Below are 27,006 nucleotides of genomic sequence, written 5' to 3'. Positions count from 1 at the left end.
ATGCTGAAATCACATTCTACTGTCTAAAGATTAGCATTGTAGTATCTGAATCAGCATTGAATATCTAGTTTTAACCCAACTTATATTACAAATCTAGTGGGTACTGGTTCTGATATAGAGCTTTGTCTTATTTCTGTGACATATACTCAAATAAGAATGATTTTTGTTCTTTGTCTAACGAAATGTCCCGTTTCTTTGACAAAAATAGACAAAAGGACATACTTTTTTCATGATTTCCTTATGAAGTTCTACCTTAAACTTGGGTTGGTCTTGCTTTTGTTTTGGGTTCATTTTAAGTCTTTTCATCCAGTTTGACTATGAAGCGTATTTTTGTTTCAATTTACCTGAACTCAGTGTGCCAGAAAGTTTTTAAATATCACAATAATATCGCTATCACAGTTCGAAACACGGTTATTGAATATTGCACGTTTTTCTCATTTCACGCAGCTCTACAGCGAACTCCTCTGCACTTTTACAATCAGCATCAGACAGCGAACATGAAATTACCCTCCGGTCCCATGTTTTAACTGTGCGTTTCTCTTTCCCGCGTTGGTAATTCTTCACCCTCAGTCCTCTTCATTAAACATAGTGTATGCATTTGTGATCGATCTTCCGCAGCGTGGGATTTCAAATTGATCGTCAAATCAAATTGCCCATAAAGGGTTTGACGCGGCTCGGAGCAGCGGTGGCTTGATGGACTCCGGGCGCCGAACCGTGACAAATGTGCCAGGCTAAAGATGAAAAATAATGCTGATTAAGTGCTAGCATAAACAAACTGTGGGTCTGTGCTGTTTGGTTAACGCAGCTGCAATGAATGAACTAAAAACACAACATCAGGGCAGCAAGGGTTACTAAATAGTCATGGGCAGGAATGGTACAAGCAGTGTGGGGTAGGTTATATAGAATAAATAAATAAAAATAAAAAAATACATAAATAAATGCACAAATAAATAAAAATAAAAAAATACATAAATAAATGCACAAATAAATAAAAATTTAAAAAATAAATAAATTAATGCATAAATTAATTAAAAATGGAAAACACATAAATATAAAAATAAATAAATGCATAAGGAAAAATAAAAATAAAAAATACACAAATGCATTGGTAAAAATAAAAAACACATAAATGCATAAATAAATAAAAGTAAAAAATACATAAATGCATAAATAAAAATAAAAAATACATAAATGCATTGGTAAAAATAAAAAATACATAAATGCATAAATAAAAATAAAAAATACATAAAAGCATAAATAAAAATAAAAACTAAATGCATAAATAAATAAAATACATAAATAAATTAAAATAAATAAAAATAAAAAATAAATAAATAAAAGTTCCTATAATATTGTTTTGTCACCGTGTGGTAGTATCAGACAAATGTGATGTAATTACCCACAAAAAATTAGAAATATCACTTTATTATCTTGTTCAGTCGACTGCAATGTAAGCGTACACATCTATTTTTAAAGCAGCACTGTGTAACTTTCTACAGATGACCCATCACCTCCACGATTGCATGGATACACAAAGTTAAACCCATACTAAGGAACATTCTCTGAGGAGATAGAAGACTTTTATCCCATACTGCGGAGGATTATAGCCAAAGGAACAACATTTCCATGGAAACAAGAGGGAAGCAGATAAGATTACAATCTTTATGGGCAGGGCAGTGGCACAGCGTTTAGCCCTCTCCACATACGAGAAGTTATAGGTTTCAATTCACGTATAAGAGGAGCTGTTTCTCTGCGTTATGTTTACTTCCTAAATTAGTAGCAGGACCAGGTTAAATAAAAAAAGACTTAACACTTTCCACAAGAATTTGGTGATGAATAAAACATTCTCTGAGATTGTTGTTCCTCTCTATTGAGCTACAAATCTGGCAGTGGAGTTAGACCTCTTTATTTCTGCTATCTTTGTTTTGTTTGGACTAAAGAGAGTGAGAGGTTTGGATGGGAGTTCTTGTTTATGTTGCCTGGGGGAAAAAAAAACGCACCTCTCCAAGTCAAAAAGTCAAGCCCTCTGTTAAGTGTTTTCACAGTGAACATGGCACATCTACCTGCACAGTTTCCCCGCAAATCCACTTTCATTTAACGCATTACCACCGCTGAACAAATGGGTTCTACGCAGCGTTATTGAAAGCTGCAACTGGGGCAATAGCGCGTGGTGCCAGCGGGATCAGGTTTACGCTCAAACGCTGCGAAAAATACCGCTCCTTTCTGGTTAATAGTTTGTTTAACCAACCCTATTTCCACGTTTTCACCCCGTCTCATCCTCCTCCGCAGTATATAGAGTCTTAATATATATTTTATTTCTTTTCCATTATCTCCAGCAGAGTGCAGGGCGCGCGCGTTACGCCATGGCACATTTTTTTCCCCCCTGTCTTTTTGCGCGCGTCACGTCACGGGGCCAAGTTTCAGTCGCCTCTCTCGTTCTCCATCCCTCTCTCCCTCTCCCTCTCTCTGTCTCCGTCTCTCCTCCCGTGTCAGAGCAGCCCACTCACTCACACACACGCTCTCTCACAGTCCACAGTTCCCCACGAGCCAAGCGCACGTCTCCCGCTCCACGCTGCGCAACCGACACCTCAGCGAACATGGATTGTGGAGAGATTTTGGATAACTATCGTACCCAACGTTAACGCAACCACGAAAACACTCTGCAGCTGAGTCTTTGTGGATATTCCCCGCGATTTTGGAATATATTGCCTCTGCGTAAAGACGGAACTATTGTGAGATTTTGTTATCTTCGAGGGGGGGAAAAAAAAAGGATTGCTGGGAAAAAGAGGCTGCTGGCAACACGGAAAGTCACGGATCATGCTTATGGGAACTTCCTATTCCGTCTTATTGAGGTATTTGATGATTGTAAAGTTGTTGTTGGTTGTTTTAGTGCTTGGTTGATGGACGAGAGGTGAGGAGTTTGGAGACAAAGAGGCGGCTGCACAGGTGATGGGCGCGCGGTTCCTTTTGGACGTTTTACGCGTGAAAATCCAATTGAAATACTTTGATTTCTTTGTGTTTGGCAACGTTTCTTTGTCAGTTCTGTTCGTGTCAAGTGCTTGCTCTAAATTGGCAATGAAATAAAACAAAACAGGACTCATTGGAGGGGGGTAAAAAAAACGCAAAAGCGACCAAAGTATCTGTTAGGTTTTCCAAGTCGGATTCGAGAAGTTTTGGTGTAGATTTGGGTCTTTATTCTCTGCTTTCAGCGTGTTATCGTTTTTTCCGCATTACCCTGCCCACTGCGTGGTGTGGGCAACGCAAACCTCCAGTAAAGCAGAGCACAGAGCAGCCCATCTGTTCATCACATAGCAACAAGACGGGAGAGGGAGACAGAGCGCGCACAGCCTCCCCAGCCTCCCCGCCATGCACGCTCCTGTGATGGGCAAGAGGCATTCCACTGTGACCATATAAAGTCTAAAAGCTGCTTTGGAGGTTATCCCTAAAAGGACAAACACTGATGCAACTCTTGTGTGTTAAGTACTGAGTTAAACTTTTATCAAAACGTGGCTTTTGATAAGAGCTCTGCCATAAAGAGTCATTCTGTTGATGATTCCCATTGGTGATACTTGAAGAATTGCTTACTCCAGGCCGGTTCAGATACAGTCCACTCCATCCCAGGCACCCGCCCCACAGCGATAAGGTTCCGGGTTCAACTCTCAGACTCGCCCGGCCCTTTTCTGTGCAGCGTTTTCGTGTTTCTCTCTGTGTCTGGGTGGGTTTTTCCTCCCGGCACCGCTGCTTCCTGTCACGTTTGAGAAGACAAGTGCAAAACCTGTTCATTTGTTTTGATCAAAGTCAATTGTCTATCCAATGTCAACAACGGGGCGTGAGCGAAGGTTAAGTAATTCACAGGCAGATAGACTCACTACTGTGTTCTCATGGCACTAATGTAGATTTAAGACAATATTAAACTGCACTTTCACATCCATTTACCCCGACAACTGTGTCTAGAGTGTCGAGACGTAAACTATCGCTATTTTCATTTTCTGTCCCTTTCGAAAAAGAAGAAATTGTTGTTTTTTAAAGGAAATACGTCATCCCAATGCAGCTGTCCTGGCTGTAAATGCTATTGTTTTGCTGTCATGGGAACAAATCACATGAACTTTATAGCCCAGGATGCTTTTCTGTCCTGCAGTAGAGCCAATACGACAAATATATATATGTATAGCGACAATTACGCTTGAACTAAATTCTGATTTCTACAGTAAACCTTTCCATATCCTAAAACATTGACTACAGGTTTATCCTCCAGCTGAGGTAGTCCTGACCACAACCTCGCCCGGCATGATCGATGGACAGATAGACACATACTTTATTGATCCCCAAAGAAGTTCAGCAGCAGCAGCAGCTCACAAAACAGACATTTAAAGTTAACTCTTCATCCAAGATCTGGAGATGATTCCCCCCGAGCGACACGCTGTGGAGCCCATCCCCCACTCCTGACAGGTTCGCTCAAGTGGCAGTGAAGAATGGGTCAAATGCAGAGGACAAAATGTAACCACAGGGACCAATAAAGTGTCGTTAAAAGTAAAATTGCAATGAATATCTAACAATGGCATTAGCAGTGGGGAGTTGCTGTATAGCCAGAAATTAGGGCTGCAAAATTAATCACAGTTTGAATGGATCCAATTAGCAAATCTCAAAGGCTGCAGTTTTTTGAAGTAACATAATTTCCTTCGCAAACAATAGTATCCTGTCTTTTTTTTGCATTAAACAGCTAATATTGTAGTTTAGGACTGTACAAACATGTTCTGAAATGTGATTCGTGTATTAGATTGTTTATGTTTCAGTCTTTGAACAAAATCCTATTATTAAAACGTAAATAACGATGAGATTTTTCCCCCAAATATTCCAGAAATTTCACGTTTGTTGTATTGTGTATTCCAGAGTGGCTCGGCCTGACGCTCTATCATGACTGATGGCGAAGGGAGAGCGCGCTTTGAGTACGCAGAGGTCCAGCTGCCAGAGGGACGAGACCAGGATGCACCGGAGCCCGAGTCGCCCCCTCCCGAACAGGTGATTCTGACCATCCCCGCCCACCGTTACCATAACAACAACCCAGGCCCGGACAACCTGGACCCGGGCGGAGACGGCGGTGGGGGTAGAGCTCACGATGAGATTGCGGAGGAGCTGGAGGAGGAGGAGGAAGAGGAGAAGGATCAGGTAGGAGATTGGAGTTCGGAGATTCAGGAAGAAGATCGGGATATGGAGGAACCGGAGCTGGGCGTGGGACCCGGAGTGAGTTTCGGGGTGCGGATAAGAGCGCCCATCCGAGATCCGGACTGTATATCCGAGGAGGAGGAGCAGCAGCCGTACCCCGCCCTCTCACCGGTGGCCTTCTTCTGCCTAAAGCAAACCACGCGGCCTCGCAACTGGTGTCTGCGCGCCGTATGTAACCCATATCCTTTTATGCACTGAACTCTGAAGATCCGTGACTCCGACGAGACCAAACTCAGGGATGAGAAACTAAAGACAGAAAGTGGCATTCCGATTTCCAAGCGATGGCCCCGATCCTCCGTTGCCATAGCAATTAAGTAGTTTACATAAAAATATTTGATCTTTTCGAATGAGGAAAGGTCCGTCAAGTTCTTCAAATCAGGAAGGAATCAATTCAAGGGCTTCGGCTTCCTGGGATATGCAACAATTTGAGGACTTTTTCTCATTCAAAAGATAATATTTGTTTTAAATTATTAATTGCTATGGCACTGGGACAAATTGTTCATCATTTTGAAGCCCATGGATAGCCTGAAATCCATAAAAGATGAAGACAAATGAGTCCAAATTCGAATTATACTGCAAATATTACTTTTTGTGAACATAAAAAGAAAAAAAAAACACTACTATTGTCTATTTTCCTCCAGTTATATCATAAAGATTTGATTGAAGTAGCTGTGGTCTATGTCTATCTAATATGAAACAGCTATATTTGCATTTTTATTATGTTAAATGTAATAAACGCATCCATTTTCATTTTATTACCGGACCTCCATCTCTCGAGCCCTTTGATTTAAAACTTATCTGCGCCAAAATGCCACTTACCCCTTTAGATTCTCAACCCTGGCAATCTGTATTTGTCCATCTCTCCTGATGATTCACTGGGGTGGTGTCTGCTTCGTGTCGCTACATGATGATCTCATCAGTTGTTGACGTTAATTGACTCTTGCTGGAACATAATACGCTGCTCCCCGGTGAAATATGGGAAGCTATTTGTCCAAACCACAGCGGGCTCAAAAAAGTCCGGCCTATCGGATAAATAATGAACTCAGGAGATACTGCTGCCCACTCCTTTCCCATACAAATAAGACGGAGTTTCCGACGCTAGACATAGTTGCATAGATTCGCGTACATGTTCACGCTATAGGTGGTTGCTATAGCGATTTCTGTTTTCTGGATTTTCATCATTTTTCCTCCATACTTGCCGTCTTGCATCATATGAACCAAACATTGCTTCTCTTTGTCTCTGCTGGGAGGATGCAGCTAAGATTCAATATCTCCGACTGCAGTTATAAGGCGTGCGATTGCTTTTTTGCGTCGGCGTCGTTTGCGTATACGTTGTGTGCAAAGATGTCTGTCAAGCGAATGCGAAGAAGTAGGTCAGACATTCAGTCGTAGTCACGTATAGATTGTTTACTTATAGATGTAATGATTTGTAGGCAGCACACATGGGTCCAAGCTTAATAAATATAAATAAAAATTGCAGCGTTTGTGCTTGTAATGTGTTGACGTTAGTAAAATTAAAAGGGTCTTTGCAGTCCTTGTTGATCATCTAAATAAAATCTATTAGCACTAGACCCTTGTTAGACCTGTGTGTTGCGTTCTAGCTCAAAAGGAGGTTATGTTTTTGAAGACGGTTGGTCAGTTTGTTACCAAGACAACGGAACATGTTTTCATTTTGACAAAAGTTACGAAATCATATAAGATCAGTGCTTGTTGTTACATATAGTTTGGTTCATGAATCTTCAGAAGAAAAGGGCAGAAATGGTTTGTTTGGATGTGGACGTATTATATTTTACGCACACAGTCAATAAGTGGGGATGGGAGGGTAAAATTGCTCCATAATTGCGTCTGTGTGTTGGCATGGACACAAAAAGGCAGTGTTACAAAGACAGCACAAGGATTAAATAAGAAAAAATGAAATTGTGAAGCCAAGACCATGAACTGAATGGAGTCATGTATTAAGATTAAGTTAAAATCTTGTCTCGTGGTCAAATTCTTGTTTTGTCTTATGAGAATTTTGTCCAGTCCCATGAGTTTTGATGGATGTTGTTGTTGTGACGTTGTTGACGCTTAGGATTTCCCCAGAAAAGTAAGAGATTGTTCTGTCAATATTGGATATTAATACGAATTTGGACTGTTTAAGTGTTTTATTCTACTCCATGTCTGTTTGTATTTGGTACAATATTCATCCTCAAGTCTGCAGCTCTTTTCCGTCAAAATGAACGGGTTGTTTTCCTCGATTAGTCTTTGAACGTTGCTTTACTGGTCTTTCCCTCAGATGCTGACTTAATCCATTTGACAGTTTTGTAATTAAAAGACGATGGCATTTTGTCACATAGTCAAACCGTCTAAAAACATCTATATTGACAGTTGATTCCCCCTTTACCTGCTGGACAGAGCCCAAAATGTCCCTTTAATGCGTCTTTTATCAAACAGCCAACAGAAAGGCAGGCAGACTCAACAATATGCAATGTCTGCTTCAAGTGTTCTGCGAGTGTCTTTGAGTGAGAGCAGATTTCAGCATGTGCCACTTGTACACAAACTGCTAGCCCTTTCACAACCATTTACAGCGTCAAGGGTCCCCAAGCAACACACACACACACACAGCACAGACCTTCTCCACTCTGCTGCCAACGGGGGATTGTGCTGTCCATACAAAAGCCTGCGAATCTGTTGAATGTAGTTGTCAGTTTTTATCATTTTATGTGACGTTTTTTGACAAATTACATTGTTTTGGGTGTTTGAGGTTGATGAGAAGCAGGAACATTAGGTGGATTTGACAAAATATGATTCAAAATGGCACAGAAATCGCAATTTAAACACAGGTAGAACATTGGAGTGGTTGCTTTTATTTCTTTTTTATTGCACTAGTATAAAACAGTACAGTAAAGTACAGTTGTATAAGGTTATGGCTTCTAGTAAACTTGCTAACACACCGTGAAATGCATGTGATTTATTGTTAGTTTTTGCTGTTAAATTTAGTTTAAGAAAACCCGTTTGCAAATGTAAAAGCAGTCACGTAATTTTTCAGGAAAATTAATCAGCTCTACGACCCATTTCCATTTTCACAATCAGAGTTTTTTCCAAGTTATGAATTTGAATCAACTCTCAAATCAACTTTTTTGGAGTAAATGTAGTTTTTTTTTCAGATTGTTTATAAAATCACACTCTAGGTTTAGTGGTCAAAATGATGTCTCCTACAAAAGATCTACAACTCGAGGTTATAAATTTGATGGAAATGCGAGGACACGTAATGCATCTCACAATGATTGGAAAATGATTTATACTGAATTGGCAGAGCTGTGCGGACATTTGAAAATAACACAAATCTTGTTTGCTATTTTGTAATGGAAATAGTGTAAACACATAGTGACTGTGGCCAAGTGGATGGAAACAAAAGGTTTATTAAGGACAAATGCAGGGTTTTGCATGTGGCATTTGTATATATTTTACTTGGCAAATGTGTTAGATGTGTTAAACAGGGGAGATTCTTGCCAAAAATCTGGTTAATGTTTGTATTTACAGCACAAAAAACATGAATCGCTTGTGACATTTTGGGCTAATGATATGGATATGGACCGGAATTGAACCACCAACCTTCGCTGTCCTTTAACCACATCTAATTTTGGCTGTTTCTCTGTTATTTTTTTAGTCGCTGCTACTGTCAGACATTAGTTTCTTCGGAATAACAAACCTAAACAATCACCACGATCGTTCTACACATTTCTCCGTCTTTAACCATCTCTCTCGGGAAAATACTGACTGCGGTGAGCTGTATAAACTTTACTCCCAAAGTAAACACTCCAACGCTCATCCAGACAATAAAAAGAAGACAAAAAAAACCCAGCAACAATCAAGGCGTTTGAAATCTTGAATGGCAGTTTACATAGTTGCATACAGTACATACCTGCTCCGAGGCACTTTTTTTCCGCGGCTGTTAGCGGTTGTTAGCATCCCACATTCCGGAGTATTCCCTCTGCCGCTGCCTCTGTGTGTGATCTGTTGTTTGGAAAGCCTCTAAGTGCCAGTGACAACACCAACGGGTCAACAGAAGCCCTCGCAACCAGTCCAGCGCATTTATCTTCAATCAACAGATACAGACATTTTAAACTGTTGGAATGAGTAACTTTACTTCAAACTACAGTAACTAATAGCAATTACTCACATTACTGTCGTTGAGTGCATTTTGTGGGTAATTGTACTTTTTTGAATAGTTTTTTTTAACATATTTTTTATTGGATTTTAGCCATATAACTATAATTAGCCACATTTACCGGTAAAATCAAGTCTTAATTGTACCAACGTAAAGATACATCAATAAAAGTACTACATCCATAACTACAAATGGTTATTTATTATTAAGTGTTTACATTTTGAAGAGATTCTTAGTTGAATATTATGAAAAATATACAGTGAAACAATATTAACCCACAGTTTAAAAAAAAAAACTTCATTAGAGGAGGAGAAAGAAAGGCTAAAGAGGCTGATAGATCTGCTGCTGCGGCCCAAAAGTCACTGACAGTTGGAAAAAAAAAGCCTAACTCTTTTGTTTCTAAATTTTTTATTTATTTTTCCAGAGCATTTAGAACGACCCTTCTGACAATTAATCTGAGCAAATACAGCACCGAGGAACGAACCCTCATTATACAGTGGAACTTTGAGTCACATGGGTCAAATACTGAGTTTAATACTAGAGACGCCCCGAGCGTAAACGCCATTAAAGGAATAATAAGTGTTTTTCAAAGACAGGGGGCAGTATGTGATCTCCACAGACCTGACTAGTCCTGATGTCTTCCTGTGGGGTGATCTTAAAGAAAAGGTGTTTGTGAATAAACCTCAGACGACTTAATAAACGACTTAAAGCGTAATATCGAGGATCAAATAAGAGACATAACCCCGGAAATGCTTTCAAACTTCCCCGAGTTTAAGTAGTGATAAGTTCAAGTGTAAGTGAACAATTATAACTGTATATATTGCCAAAAATCTCAGAAGGTTCAGTTTATCTACTGCTAAAATTTGGGGAGTTTAACTTAAGAATTAAAGGAGCGACTGAAGATTTAAAAGTGTCAGTGACTTTTGGACTCTTGTGTAGAAAGGCAGCTTATAATTAAACTAGCTGGTTATTGGAGTGAAGTAAGAGAGAGTGCATTTATATGAAAAATTGCTGGCTGTGATTGGCGAACAGCAATAGACGGGTGAGCTCGTAATAAAGCTCCATAAAACGTCCCTGATACCATATATTTACGTAACATTTGCAACCAAACTTGAACCATTTTCCATTTTTTGATCTCCGCCATCACCAATTAGCCTCAAAATTCCAACCGATTCCCAGATTTCCTTGCGCCGTCACGCCAACGCCTCCTCTTCATTTCCACCGCAGACTTGATTTCTGTCTTTTGCACCTTCGTATCAGCGGGTCGCCTCCTCTCAGACAACCTTTCCTCAAACCCGCGTCGCTGTATTTGACACTTTCTATGACACAGCAGCGCGCCTGTGTGGCCGTGTATTCAGCCGGGTGACTCATTATATTTGGCCCCGGCTCTTATTAGCGGCAGATCGGGGGGTTATGGCTGCGTGGCGGGCGGGCTGCTCAGGCTCTCTCTCTCTCAGCTCTGTCCCTCTGACGTACGATGATGTGTGATGGAAATGAGAACTTTATTTTTGGATGTGTTTTTATAACGTGTGGGAGGATTGAGAACACCCCAGAGCAGCACCAGCAGGGTTTCTGTGACTAGAGGAATTCGGTTGCAATGGGTTTCTTCGCCGTAGTGTTGTTTTGGTAAAGAATGGAAGAAGATAACAGGCTAGCGAGCGTTTGTCTGCGTTAAAGGTGCATTGTGTAACTTTTCTGCTTGTGTGCGTGGTGAAAATGACTGCGTGTGACGCCAACAGGTCAAGGTACAGGGCGTATTTGTGCAGAAGTGGCCTCGCTCGGGGTAAAAATGCATGTTTTTCAAGGTAGTTTTGAGCAAAAATAACACTTTTAATTGGCAAAATGCAAAATAAACTAGTTAAATGCCATACTATGGGACATTTCTCTATGGAAACAGGAAGGAGACAGCTGCTCCACCAGAAAAATAGTCCCCCTAGACGACATTAGCCACAAAGTTCATAATGCGTTGCTGTTTTTTTTAGCATTTTCTCCAAGTGATTGCAAATTTTACATCTCAAATAACTTACCTCCGCTTCCAATACTGCATTATCATTCCGACATTAAATCTATTCCTGTCAAAGTAAAAAATCAATACTAAAAAGACCGCAGTGTTTCTTGGAGCGATTTATGTCACTGCTCCAATTTGAGCTCCTCCAAGCAACTTTACAATACAGATACATAAAAAAAAGACATAAATAAAGGTGTTGTCCCTGATTTTGACTGTTTTAACATGTGAAAAACAGAACTAATTCATGTGTTATTAGTAAGTTATTTACTAATTATTCACCACAATGAGTTTATAAGCACTTTTCACCACTTTCAGAAGCCAGAGAACATATTTCCGTCACGGTGAAGCTAACAACAACAACTAGCAACTGGATTCTCTGACAAATAAAACACACAGCTGCTTTTATAATATATCTTTACTCGTGCAAGGCATATTTTGCTCAAATACATGGAATAAAATCAAGTACACTGCGTTTAAATGTCCTCATGACACTTTAAACTCCTCTCATGACCGGCTACTTTTGAGAATTTTTGGTTATACTGTATTTAACTACTTTAAACTTGGCCAAACCATTTTATCCATTATTACTCTGGACTAGGGATGCAACGATTAAGGTATAACCGGAGCGGACCACACCATGGAGCACCGTAAACACGCACGAGTGAAGAGCTAACCCGCTAGCCTTTATGTTAACAGTATAATAAACGTTCAGAGACGATATAGTGTCTGTGTATCTTCACTCGTTTACTCACAGGTGCGTACTCTACACACGCCGGAGATTTACTGGTTAAATCCTGCTAATTTCACGCATGTAATAAGTATATAATAACAGCCAGGGGTCCGCCCGTGGGTCCGTGTCACATTTTGTGTCTTTCACGCTGAGAAAATACACTCTTTGAGGCTGCAATTAAACAGAAAATTAAAAGCACATGATTTTTGTAAAAGACGTGTTTGAGAGTGGCACCTCACATGGTCGTCCTCTCTCTTCTTTTCTCTCTTCTGCGGTGGCTCAGAGGATGAAATGCTACTTCTATATCTGCTTTGTTTAGGCTCCTCGCTGTGCCAGATGTGCACAGCTGCAAACACCGATGGCATTACGTCGTATTCATATAAACCCGCACAGGTAATTGACGAGCAGAAGCAGGTTATTGGCTAAAATCGCTAACAAAATCCATCAATTCTGTGATTATATTTGCTCAAACTACAGTATTTCCTGATATTATCTGATCTCTGCACGGCCGAAGTAGGAAATAACCAAGGATCAGCGGGTCGACATCATATACTAACACTTTTTTTTAAGCTAACGTCTCTACTCTGGACTGTATAAACATGTGTACATTGCACTCAGGGCCCTTCAGGCTGTTTGTGTTGGTTTTTGGATGTGTGCATTATGGGAGCAGTTCTTTGTTTATCCCTGAGCCCGCTGTTTACCGGCTGCACGGCAAAACGATCCGGAACTAATAACTCCCACTTTCATGTACGTGTGTGTGTGACTGTGCGTGGGTGTATCTGCACATGAGCATTCGCCAGGACTGTATCTTTTAGACACTGACCTCTTCCTGAAAAAGTGGTATTTAGAAGGCTATTAGCTTAATGGTAAGTGGTGTTTATAAAGTCAGGTGTAGCGCTCAGATTACTGCCGATAGGAAGCGTCTGGGGTAAGCTTATATCGCTATAAAATTCACTTAGCGGAGCTGTTATCTTGATCCACTCACAGTTTGAAATGGCTGTGTTAAAAACGTAGAGAAGTGAACTTAGGGTCTGAATCACAATTTGGCTTTGTTGGTTGGAATATATTTCAGAAAATGTTTGACCGTTACGCAACATTGAATCGTGCACTCGTTTAATCTTGAATATCGTGCACTTTTCAGACTTTTTTAAACACTTTGAGCACGTTAGCTTTGGTATTCTTGTAGTACAAAGTAGTACAAGAGAGTAGTACAAAGTTGTAGTAGGAAAATGTATGTCTGGAAAATCTCATATCAAGTTAAACAAGTTTTTTCATTATTGTTTTATTAGAATAAATCTGGTGAAGGTGCACAGACTTTAAAAACACAAAGCGTCATGGATTATGCATGTGTACCAGCAGACGGATTATCAGGTTATTACTGAAACTCCAAGATAATTTTGAATGTTTTCTGTCACACCAAAGAAAAGATTTGGCTTCCCGAGCACCACCAGATCTACATTAAGTCTACAACAGGACTAATCTAGGGTTTAACCAGGTCTAAAAGTGGACGACGTAACTTCTACTGTAGTTCTAAACAAGAAATTATCCAAAGAAGAACAAAAAAGTGGATGAAATTAACTCAGAAGGAGCCTACGTACCACCAGTTCACGTCCCACAGTAGTTTGAGATTTAAAATAATGCTTTTTTTCAATTAATCATGATCTATTTATTTATCATTTTTCATTTGTTTATGTTAGCAAGGCGTCGTTTAGCGGCTAAAGCTAACCGCCCCATAGGAAAAAGCTTTCTACTCTATTATTCTCCGCACTACTTTGTTCTCACACAGCTGAAAGGTTCCACAGTCCAAAGCCGTGTTGGGATTCATATCACGCCGGGCAGTAGTCATCACAGCGTACCGCGGAGCTCGAGACCCGGATCATGCTGATGAGTCGAAAAAGGTCAAAGGTTAAAGAGGGGAGCTGGTGGAGGCTGGTGCTCGGAGCCACGAGGTTAATCTGACCCAGAGAAATCCGTTGTGCGTTTCTTTATAAAGGACGTTTTTCTGTTGCGTGGTGTGACTCACGGTGTCTTTGTTGTGAATATTCAGGCATTGAACCGAGGACGGGTGCGTATTAGATGGAAATATTGTATAGACTCATGGACTAGAACTGAAACCAGCGCGAGGGAGAAGCGCAACCGTTTTTAATCAGACATTTGTGGATATTTTCAGGTTTTCGAAAGTATTGAACATCACATACTAATCGATACTAAAACTTTTATCAAAACTAGATACTCATTTGAACAGGTTTCAGTTATAAAAGTCACATAAAAGGACAAAAATGAGCTTTCCCTGAAGAACTTTAGAATGATTTTGAGCTGGATCAGATAGTGTAAGCGTATAAGACACGTAAACTAGCATAACGTACGCTAGTCCACCTCGTGATCGTTCAAATCTGTTCGGGAAAGGTTCATTTCTGTGTCTAGTTTCGATACTAGTCTTAATATTCATGAGTATCAGATTGAAACGTTCTGCAGGCGCTCCTTTGAGTCTTGATGTTATATTTAGGCACACGCTTGTCAGAGATCAGTTGGGATGTTATTTAATAGTTCAAATTTAACCACATGTGCTCTGTATGAAACATTAGCCCTAAAATTAGCCATAAGCCTGACCCCGCCCCCTCCCCACGCTCTCCTTTTTGTCAGTCCTGTCCCAGCAGTGCCAGAGGTGCACGGATCGGCCCTGTAGAAGAAGTGTAGGAGGACTTTTTTTTTTTTTTTTTGGCAGCTGTTGTTGCCATGGCGACGTGCCGTGTTGACGATGTTGTACAAGAGCATTGTGTTTTGTTTTCTCTTATCGGCCCACCTCCCCAGACCTGTTTTGTCACTCAAACAGAAAGAACCAGAACAGATGGTTACGCATAACTGTGGAATGATGATACATGGTGCGTTTCAGGAAAAAGCCAAGTGAGGCTAAGTGTGTGAGGATCTGATTAGGGCGTTTAACCTTTCTATCTCCATGGAGACGAGAAATTGACGCCACCGGGCTAATTTACAGATCAGATCAATGGAGAAGCCAGCCAGCTCTTAGTAAGAATGCAGGATTTTTAAGCGTTTTGAGTCATTCAGGGAGACATGGAATATATAAAACATGGATAGCTTAAATTATATACTGCGGAACATTCCAGGAAAACCAAAAACATCGTCAGGTAGCGGTGGTGCACATGTATGGTGCTCCTAAAGCTGAAAATCGGACGTAACTTGACCAGAATTTGAAGATGTTTGCTCAGTTTTGTCCCAAACTGACATAAAACATTTAAATTTGAACATTTAGCTGTTTTTTTTACTACTGAAACTGAATATTTTTGTTGTTTTTTGTTTGTTTTTTATATATTTGCTGTTCACCTAAGGGCCTCCAAGTAGAATGTTTGCAGACTATAATAAAGGAACATCTGTAGGTACATTTTTTGTGTCCAGATCCTTTGTTAATACAGTAGTTTGACATACATCTTCGCTTTAGTCTGGAACAAAAAACAAGATTCTGTGTTTGCTCGATTCGCCGACCTGTGAAGCGTGGATTCATCCGGAGTTCGCTTCACGTTAGCTTCCTTCGCCTGACCTAGATACATCTATACAGCAATACCTTGATTATATAGCGCGGCCTTGATGTTCTGCTTGCAAACTTTGTCAAAAAGAAAGTTTGTAGGGTTTTTTTTCATGTCCTATTACTGTCTAAACAAGCTAACTTTGCTGTTTTCCTCCACTCCTCTCCTCCTCCATTGTCTTTGTGACTGGAGGAGGCTTGGTGCAGTGGAGATGCAGGCTCCTCTCCATCAGCCCCCTCCTCTCCTCGCTCTTCTCTCTCTCCACTCAAGAATAGCTGCATGAAACTGAATTATGCACTGTCGGCTTAGTCTTAAACGTAGTTGAGTTTTGAAGAATTTCTTGTCTATTTTTGCCTGTTTAGGAGTAAATTCTAGCTTTGTGACGAAATATCGAATACGGCTACGGTGTTGTTTTGGTTTTACAGACCTGATAGTGTGACCTATTGTACTGATTTATTCATTGTGAAGGGTTAAATAGGATGTGTTCTTAAATTGTTGATTGTTATGGGAACGTTGCTAATTTTTAATGATTCTGAAATGCATGAATTTGCACGATTTATTTCAGATATATTGATTATATTCTGTAGTTCCTGCGTTTTGGCAGCAGTACAATTTTACACTTATTTGAAGAAATTAAACATGTTTACGTAAATCATTTTAACTATTGACTATGGTTTGGTATCTTACGCTTTTATTTTGAACAGGGACAGTGCACAACTTTACACTGACCTTAAAAAAAAAAACAGGAAAGATGTATGTTTGGTGCCAAGTTATAGCAAAAGTACTAATTTCAGGCTGATGTTTAAGTAAAAGTAACAGACCTGTAAACATATTGTACATACATCAACCATCATTCACGTTTTAATGATATTTTCAGATGGACGGCAGGGGTTTATTTAACTCTATGAGAAATTTACAGTTTTTGAAAGAAATATCCAAACTTATGATCCACAAATGTTGAACTTCAGTACTGTTTGTTAGCGATTACATCCACAAACCTGCTGTATAAATCTCATAACTAAAGTCAAAGGATGTGGCACATTCTTTTTTATATGTGTATTTACTCTGAGTGGGGCTTGCATTTCCACAAACCTGCCTCTTCCTGCTTGTTTCCATGTAAATCCTTTTTGTATAATCTTTCATCTTATGGCATAAAACTTAATGAAGAAGTACGGTTTAGGTTTATTTGCGTAGAATCATGTAGGTGACGTGTTCCTCTAGAAAGTGACATACTGCACTGGCCCGGTTATGTCTTTGAGGTTGAATAATGAGGCCATTGTGAAAAAAAAACCCAAAAACATTTCACTTTTGGTATTTAATATAAGCTGAACTGCGTGCCTGTCAGTAAAATGTCAGTTGATCATTAAATACACAGTTAAACATCAATTTTTTCATATCTATGCAAATCCATATGGAATATTTGTAACTTGAATAAGCAATAAATATAGAAACGGTTAATTAACAAGATTATAACGTAGTGACATTTATCTTAGTTAAATCTGGCCTTTTGAGAGCAACCATTTTGATCTAGCACAACTCATCTCGCCCCTCAAATACGCCATGAAGAGTTCTACGAAGTGCTCACAGTTGGATCGGTTCAGTCTTGGTTTGATCCCAGTATCAATGGATGGATTGGCAGGATTTTTCAGTGTATTTATTATTTTATACAATGACTAAGTTTTGGCAGCGCTACAGTTTTGTCTCTTTTTTGGAGTAGTGAAACTTGCTTATATAATACAGCTTTTTTCCACTTAAGTTTTCAGTTTTTCCGTCATGTATTTTGTTTGTTTAAAAATAATCATCTTTCATATTGTCATGCCAGTTGAAAAAACAAACTCAAGAGTAGAAAACCACAGCAAAACTAGTCTAAATCTGCGATATTGTTACAAAATCATGAGCTGCAATAGTTAAATAAATCGCAGAATGAAACACTTTAGAGCTTATTTTGCGTCTGTAATGAGTCATAGAAGTTATTACTTAACCTTTTACAGCTTAAATCTTATCATCCAGCCAAAAATAGCCAACAATTTCCCAGTAGCGCAAAGAAAATGTGCACACGGTAAATACTGACGCCCATAAAATATCAATCCAACGTTCATATATTGAGCGATAAGTCGATGATTATCATGAGGGGCCTAATTGTGAGCCATGCAGCGTGTATTTCAAATTACGTTATACCCTCCGAGTTCCAGCGTTAGTAAATTCTTCTACTGGTTCCCGTAGCGTTTGACATGGACTAGCGTGACTCCGTATCGATCCGAAGGCATGATGTGTAGTGGCGCGTGATGTCACGGCCAGTCGGTAAAATGGAGAGCCTGCGGAGAGTGGATTTATTCTGGCCGAGGGTTGTAAAATAGCCACAAAGAAGGGAGTGATTGAAAAACGTAGCTGATATTGATTGAGCCGTGAGACCGGTGTCACTCATCAAGGGGCGACTTCAGCGGAGGGACAATAATGACAGGTCAGTGATGTATTTGTGAGGGACACTGGACGGGGGGAGGTCCATGTGAAGGGGCCCCAGGGAGAGTGCACCGTGCTGGGGTTGGGATGACCAGATCACCCCCCCCTCAAAATGTAGGTTTTCAGTTGGTTTATTGTGATTACGAAAATAATAACAACACATTTGGTGCCAGTAGAGCTCGGGATCCATTAAAGATTTACGTTACGGGTAAGATGTGCCAAATGTCCCAAGAGAAACATCAGCAAATACAGAATACTTAAATGAATACTAAGAAAGAATACTTGAATGAATACATTGCTTTAACGTTAGACTAACTGAAAATGATTGGAGGTGTGACGACACAAACCTGAGCTCTATATAGTTGCAAAAAAGAAAAAAAAAAAAAAGGTTTGTTCATGGTTATTCATGGTTAATTTGGCAAATATTGTAACATTTTTCCCCACAGTTTATAGAAAGAATGGAGAAGTACTCTAAATTAGGCCATTTCAATACAAGTATAATAAATAAATAAATAAAAATGTAAAAAAAACAAAAAAAAAACACATAATTTTATCACTTCATTGTGTTTGAAATACTCAGTTGAATATTGATTGAAAATAGTCATATAAATTAATTGGATTTTCAATATTTGCTACATAAACTGCAGCACTGACCTGTCGAATTTGCTTGTAATTCCAATAAAATAAAATAAAAAAAATAATAAAAAAAATCAAAACTATAATATAATAAAATAAATATATATTTTTTAATCTAATAAAATAAAATCTTTTTCATTAACGTACTGTTTTTACACTATGAAGTCATTTTCATTGAGAGAATTGTACAGTTTTTTGTGCGTTGAATCATAATAAAGCATCTATCGAGTTAGTTTTCCACACTTCTTATCTTAACTTGCAAATTTAAAAAACAGCTTTGTATTTTATCTTCCATTTTCTATTCATCCTCAGTATTCTCACACAAATACACCTCAGGACCAAACTAGCACAGCACGATCTGCTTATTTGGGACACTTTGCAGCCCCGTTCTTCTATGACGATTACCACTGACCTGACCCGTGCAGACTTACATTATTCTTAAGCACAGAACGCTGTTTCTTTACCTCTACAACAACCAGGATACACCACGCTCTCATGTTTAGTGCACGCAGTCATGTTTTTAGGTCAGACTGCGGCTTTTGCTAATGAGCTTGATGTCGTCATGAACCGTCAACACCGAAGGAATAAAGCAGAAGTCACGTTCTCTATGGAAATCGACTTTTTTTTAATAGAAAAAGGAAACAACGCAACAGTGTTTTGAGGAAATCAGATACTATTTGATATGAAAACACTATTTGATTGTCTAAAAGAGTGTTTAGTAGTATTGAGTCTATTCCTTAGTATCAAAATCAAGCTTGAAGTTTTAGCATCATATTAACACTAGTTCATTACAGATCAGGATTTTACCCTCACATTTCATAGAATTTTCAGAGATTTTAAGATGCTAAATGCTAAACTTCGCCTTCATCCAAAAGTATTCAGGCTCTTTACTTTAATAAATGTTGGATAAATGTCAAATTGAACAATACTCGATGCTATTAAATCAACATATTCAGGGTTTAGTAGCAAAGAATGTATATTTAATGTTCAGTTCCATGTTAAACTTTGAGACAGTCTTTGTTTTATTTGGCCAAGCTCAGTTATTATAGACACATTAACCATAAACAGGGACAAAACATCTGCATTTTGACAGTTAAAAGGCAAATTCTACAATGAAATTTGCCCTTTTGCTCAATTTAAAACTATGGGCTGTTTACAATGTTGTTGAGTCCAACCTACAGGGAAATCTTGTGAGCAGATTCCTGTGAAGTTTGCATTAAAGAAGGAAGCGTCTCGGGAGGGGGAGGTCTGGCTGGGGTTACAGGCACGTGGCTCAGAAATGAACATCTGCATGCGTGTTGCTGGCGCTGGTATGAAAGAGTAATGTAGAAGGATGAATAAATAAAAGATCTGGGAAAGCCATCAGCATCTCTGGACTGGGTTGTCATGGCGATGCGGACAGCGGAGAGAGAGAAGGAGAGGAGGAGGAGGAGTGTGAGAGAGGAAGAGAGAGATGGAGAACACATCACAGCAGTGCTGTCATGGACAGTATGTGTTAACTTTGTTTCACCCCGTAAATGGAAAAGCAGATTGTCGTTTGTGAGTTCAGGGACAATGCAGAGAAATGGTTTAAGAGCCAGTTCACATATAATGATCAACCAATCTGTAAAAAAAACTCAAAAAACAAACTATATCTGAGCTGTTTGCTTTTTACCAAACAGAAATTCAGTGTACATTTTAAGCTGCACTATGTAACATTTCTGGAGGATGCTCTGCTACCTACTTGTTTCTTTTAAATGTTATTGTTTTGCCTCGATTTTTCCTCATTATTAAACTTATTTTTACTCATGAAGACCAGCAAATGACAAGTTACAGGTCAGATCTGTGGAGAGCTGACCCTGCTCATAATGAGAATGGAAGGTAGCAATTAAAAAAAGTGTAATTGTTGACTTTACAACGTTAATTACGCCGAGGTTTAGCTTCCGTAAAGCCGTCCCAGTGGTCTTTTGTAATGGGAGTGTCTGGATCATTGGCCATTGACTTTTAGATTTGTTTTATAGAAGCGACAACAGGGAAATGCTAAAGGCCACATGTTAAATGATTTTATATTTTCTCTGCTTTATCCAAATACACAACAGAGCTTACCTAGAACTTGAACTGTGCATTTGGTATTCTGCGATTCTGTCTTTCCTCTGTTTTTAGTGTCATCCATCTTGAAGATTGATCCACTTTAAATGTCTTTTTTTAATTGTAAACTATCCAATTCACTCAGGAGGAACAAACAACTGAGGTGCAATGAATACTTTATAAAACTCAAACTCGGAAAATAGAAACACCTCCAATGGAAACGTCTAAACACTGCGAAAAGAAGATGATTGACAAGTTGAGGTGGCTGATGGTTCTGCTGTTGTGTTAGAAATGGAGCCAGTTTCAATGTATTAATTGCATTTATCTGAAAAAAAAAAAACTAGAGATGATTAGTTTTGAAAGGTAAAAATGCAAAACGCAGACTTCCTTCCATCTTCATAGAGACAAGTGACCCACCATATAAAGTTATGCGCCAGATCTGTGGAGAGTATGCCCCCGTTCCCTGTAATAATGCATGTTTTTTTAAAAATGATTTTTTACTGAATAAACGCAAGATATATGAGTTTAATGACATTCTGTGCAACAATCCAGGTATAGCAATGATCTCAAGAAGGTGGCAGACCCCGACCTGAAAAGTTACGTGCAGCACCTTTACGTTTCACTAGCCACGGTTTGATTAGCGGATAACTCTGCAACCACAAACGCGGTATTCGAAGCGGCGGACGTGTAGACACTCCTCCCCGACATGCCCCCTGTGGTCGGAGCGCGAGTGTCTGTAAGTGGACTTGATGCTCTTACAGCCGTAGTGTATAATGGATATAGCCCGATACTTAGCTAGCTCCTCTGAGACCATGCTAACTGCAGCCTACTTCCTCTCCTCTTCCCCCCCACCACATCTCCCGCTCTCTCCACTCAGCACTCCGCAGTGTCTTCTGTTCTTTGGCTGTACTCAAGCGCTCGTATTTTTGCATCGGGGTTAAGAATAGCCTTGTTTGTTTCTCCGTGCCAATGTCTGTTTCTAAGTCTGACGGAAAGGGATTTTTAAGTTTTGCGGGTAACGAGTAGGAAGAGTCTTGGACAGTAGAAGTGTGTGAGCAAAGAAAGGTGTTGTTTTTTACTAGAAACTCTACCTGGTTACTAGGCAACAGAGTAGCACAGTACTGCACGGTGGAGCTTTGGGGATGGGGGTCGATCTAGTGCCTGTGTGTCTGTGCGTGAGTGCTGAGTCAATAACTATATTATTTATGAGGATTTTATAGAAAGAGAGTAAAAAGGGAATGAACAAGAAGGGACGGTAACATGCGAGTTGAGGACTGGGAGGAGAATATTCAGCCATCGTTGCACTGTGAACGCAACGGTTTGACGATTGTTTTATTATAGATTTTGGTGTTATTTTTTACTCGTGATATTCCCAGTTTTAAATTTGAACTACATAACCTGTCTGACGATAATGCTCTGCCCGGAATGGTCCACAGTATGGCATTAAACTTGGCCTGGGTGGTGTCATCCGCTTGTCTCCATGCAGTTTCATGCTATAACTGTGGAACATTCCAGGCAAAACAACATCTTCAACGAGACAAAATGGTGGCAACTTAAAGCACTGTTGCCGTGACGAAACAGAAATCAGCAAAAACAAGTCTCCATTAGTGTCCATCAAATACTGTCCCAGTTTTAGCCGCAGAGAATCGCAGGAAATGTGTGATTTTTCTTGTACTTTAATGGCAGCGTCTCACTGGGGACGGCAACACTAGAAGTTTGTCGATTAGGGCTATTCTTCCCCAAGGTACGGCAAAAGAAACGTTTTATTTTATCAACTGGACAAAGGTTTTTAGAGTGAAGACGTTTTGTTTTGTCTCTGTCTGACGGGAGGAGCTAACGACGCCGAAAATAACACCACACCTGTTTGTTTATAGTCTCTGTTTGTTGGCTACGTTTATTGAACTACTCTAAGCGTGAACTGAGTCATATTTTGCATAATTTTTCAGGTCCTTAATGGGCGCTCTCATACCTGTTAGCTTACTGGCGGTTAGCATACTGGCTGTTAGCATACTGGCTATCACAGTTGTTTTCCTCGTTTTGATTTAGGTCTGAGGATGGAGTTATAAATAGGAGATAAATGACGTCTAAGCCTCTCGTTCATGTTCAAAGATGAATTGTCTTTCCAAAAATGTCTCGTTAACTCGTCTTTCAAACATTTATTTTGTTTTGGCAAAGATCTGTACCTCATTACGTTCAAAGGAGTGGTTATTGGGCAAGACACTTAACCCGCCTTGACGTACTCTCGTGTTCTGAATTTGAATACTTAAGTTTACTTTGTTTCAGGGAACTTTTACCCATGATTGGCCACCAAATTCAAATCAGTGCTAACATCTCAGCTCACATTATTAATGGATTTGCAGATTGTTGCACATAACAAATCATCAAATCAGCCAAAGTTTGTCATTCCAACTTCCAGGTGCATGGAATAGTGTATAAAATGAATTCTTACAACCATTTCTTGAGCAACAGTTCATAACAGACCTAAAAAACATATACTAGTAACTCAAGTAGACGTAAACGCAGATAGAAAAACATACTACAAATTTACACACTATACGCTGCACCATACGGTTGATTTCCTTTTGTTCCAGTCCAAAGAGGATATTGAGAAAAACAATGTATTTTGACCTCTTTTGTTGTACTTTTGCAAATCAGAAGCTGCTGCTCAAAAATGGTTTATGATTATGGTCAATTGCCTGTTATACAAAAGAACAGCTTGCACATTCGGCGTAGCACAAAACGTTCTCTGAAAGGCATGGGAGCATTTTTAAGACGCGGTAAAATGAGGTTGTTTGTGATATTAGATGCAACCGACTTTATTCTCCGCACTGGAAGAAACCATTTGTGCATTTGTGCTTTAAAACTTTGCATTGTCTCTTTGTTTGTAATTTGAAATGAGGAGGTTGTAGTGTTGACATTTCTGTATGAAAACAGAGTGATTAATGAATTTTTGTTTTTGTTTTGAATATGAAAGTCAGCAAGATAAAACTCCTGAATAGAGAATAACCTCTACAGCCTATAGCAAACAACGAAGTTCAAATCTGTTACTGGACAAATCTTGTAGGAGTGAAGACATTTCGCTGCTCGTCCAAGCTGCTTTTTCAGTTCTGATGACGCGGCGTGGATGTTGTTGGCTGTGAACACAATTTTAACTCCATAAACGTGACGATTTATGGGCTTTAAAACCGCAGTAAAAGTCTGGATTTTTACCTGTGACACAATAATTCAAGCAAAATGCAAACAGAGCATTTTGTGTGCGCAGAAAAGACGACTTTGGATTAATGAAATATCAAATTTACTTAACATCCTTTAAAACTGGCATACTCAACTTTATTCTTGTAAATCTCTCATCGCAGAATCCTCCATATTGTCTTTTGTTTAAAACCAATTTCAAACCTGGAAAGAACAGCCTGATATGTCTCTAAATGATGTTTTGTGAGAAGAGTGAACTACGTCTTCAGTCCTACAACGATTTGTCCAGTTGAAAACACAAAACTGACACAAAACTCTCAGTATTTTTCAGTTTTTTTACTTAATCTCAATATTTCTCAATACAAACTAACAATATTGAGTTTGATTAACTTGTTTTATTCTATTTTGTTAGCATAAAACAATTACAACATGACACAATACCTTTAATTAATCGACATTTATGGTGTGAAGATTTTTACAGATCCAACAGAACTGTACAAACCAAAAAGTAGTTCCGTCATTTCTTTTGCTTCTACTGTATGTTCCGACCCCGCAGCCTCGTTCTTAAATTTTGTTTTTCATTATAATTTATTGTGTCTCTGTATCCATCATCCTCAGACTCAGAGGCGTGGTCCTTCATTCTCCTTTAGCCCCAGACGTCTTCACATCAGCCCCATCTCTGCGTCAATGAGCTCATCCCTCTGTGCAAATGATCTATCGTCCAGCCCGTCCAACTCGGCATTGTTTGTTCCATCTCGGACCTATTAGCCACACTGAGTCACGCACATACACGCAAACAGGACGCATTGTAATTAATCTTATTCAGGGCTTCATTAATTGTCCGCTGGAGTTTTTTATTTTTTTCATTTTGGACTTGGCGTGTGCGAGATGTCCGTCTAATGTGCATTAGTTTGTAATAAGTGACCTGTTGTTGTCCTGTCTGCTTTTTTAACGGAGCTTGTATGCACTGAATTAGACACACATATGCTATGACAAATTGTTGCAGATGATAGAATTAGGCTCTTTATACATGCTTTTTAATGCTCTTTGACGATTTTTACACTGTTGTTTGATCAACCGTGGCGAGTAATTTGAAATGAAATGCAAAAAAACACACATATTATGCGTTTTGTGACTTTAAGTTGTGTTCTAAACGGCGTGCACTCCGCCTTTAGTCACCTTGGATTAAGTATTTCACATTTTCTAAGTTAAAACAATGCCTGTATTTGGAAAACACGGTATAATTTTATAAACTACACCACCGTTTCCAATGAGACAATTAGGTTGTAGGAGCTCCTTTGCCAACAGAGCCACGTGGTTGTTGTGAACACAGTTTTAACTCCATAAACGTGACGATTTTTGGGCTTTAAAACTGCAGTAAAAGTCTGGATTTTTACCTGTGACACAATAATTCAAGCAAAATGCAAACAGAGCATTTTGTGTGCGCAGAAAAGACGACTTTGGATGAATTAAATCAAAATGAAAATGGTAATAAAAGTCACATTTACTTAACGTGTGACCTTTAAAACTGACATACTCAACTTTAGTCTTGTAAATGAGAAATTTTACTTCTCAGAATGCTCCGTATTGTCTTTTAAAAAACTTTAACCAATCACAAACCCGGAAGGAACAGCCTGATATGTCGCTAAATGATGTTTTGAGAGAAGAAAGTACTGCCTGTGCGATGACGGTCCACTCTGCTTTACGTTGCCATCAAAAAAAAAAAAAAACAGCCTGGAAATTCATGCATTGGAATGTTTGGATGTGTAAGAGCTTCGTCTTTTCAGGGTTTAAAAACATGGCTACCTCAACTTTAACGCTTCTGATTCTTTGAGGTAATTTAAGTTTAGAAATGACCGTTACCTTTGCTGTTGAATGTGTATAGACTTCCATTGTTAGCATGAAGAAAATGCAGCTTTTTGTTCATTCAGAAGAGGCTCACTTCACTAGAAAAAAAAAACAAAAAACATGAATAAGTTGATTCTACGCATTATGTCTCTTGGAGGTACTATAAAGGTACAGCTGTTAACTGTTAAAAAAGAATAGAATATAGAAAATAAAACCATCACCGCTGCAGGCACCGTACTTCTTCAATACAGTTAAGCAAAAAACCTCCCCTCGCTGCGTTTTAAATAAAAGCCATACCTGCCAATTCCCCTTTTTAACGGTGTGCACTCCGCTCTTGTATGGATTGTCGAGCGCTCCATTCCAGCAGAAATGTCAGCGCCACATAATAAACGATTAGGTCATTGGCCATTGACTGGCTATAAAACAATGTTAAAGCCTATTGGGGATCCAGGCTGCAGAGGAGGGAGTCCATATTACGTGTCAGTGGTATCAGTAGTAAAAGCAGTTTACAGTAAGATTCTGTGGAAAGCGCAATTGTCCCTTTGGGGTTTTCCGATATGATTTTATTGTCATTTTTAGCTTACTGTGTAGTCGCAGGATGTTGGAGGTTTTTCAGTTTGAATGGAGAGATCAATCAGGTGAATTACACAGACGATTTGATGGGAACGCTGAACAATGCGGCCGTTTTTTCCATTTTATGAACTACAAACTATGCACAGTGTTACTAGCGAGTGCTGTAAGTAAAAGCAGAACTATATGGATCTTTTTTTTTTTTAATGGCCAATGCTGATTTTTATAGACGAGAGCATCAGCCAAGCTTTGCCAGTATTTTGGAAGCTGATTTTTAAGTGCCAATTTGGACCGTTTTCCCAAATTATATTCATTAAAAACAGTGCGGCATTGTCCATTTAAGCCTGGCTATGCTTCTGTTGTAGGGAGTATTATACCACTGATGATATAGGCCAAGATAACAAAGTCTGAGCGGTGTTAATGTCTAATTTCTCTCACGTATTGTTTTGTAGTTCGACTCAACCGTAATTTGCCACTGTAAACTGGTTGCTTACATTTCTATTTTTATCATTTTTTATTTATTTTTATTTTAAGATGGATGCCCTTGCTATCATAATCAATTTGAATACATTATTTCGCT

General features: G+C 39.2%; 1 protein-coding gene across 1 annotated transcript in view; it reads left to right on the top strand.

Annotated features, from left to right (window-relative positions):
* The first annotated feature begins 5,178 nt into the window (after positions 1 to 5,178).
* Positions 5,179 to 27,006, top strand: part of cacna1ha (calcium channel, voltage-dependent, T type, alpha 1H subunit a) — a 191,218-nt gene continuing 169,390 nt past the window's right edge. The window contains exon 1 of the mRNA XM_055223851.1: positions 5,179 to 5,402. Coding sequence (XP_055079826.1) covers positions 5,209 to 5,402 — 194 coding nt within the window. The 5' untranslated portion in view covers positions 5,179 to 5,208. The remainder of the gene's footprint in view (positions 5,403 to 27,006) is intronic.

The sequence above is a fragment of the Periophthalmus magnuspinnatus genome, chromosome 8, assembly GCF_009829125.3.
Source record: "Periophthalmus magnuspinnatus isolate fPerMag1 chromosome 8, fPerMag1.2.pri, whole genome shotgun sequence".
In the NCBI taxonomy this organism is placed as follows: Eukaryota; Metazoa; Chordata; class Actinopteri; order Gobiiformes; family Gobiidae; genus Periophthalmus; species Periophthalmus magnuspinnatus.
The sequence above is the reverse complement of the archived record's forward strand: the minus strand, read 5'-3'. Positions and strand labels throughout refer to the sequence as shown.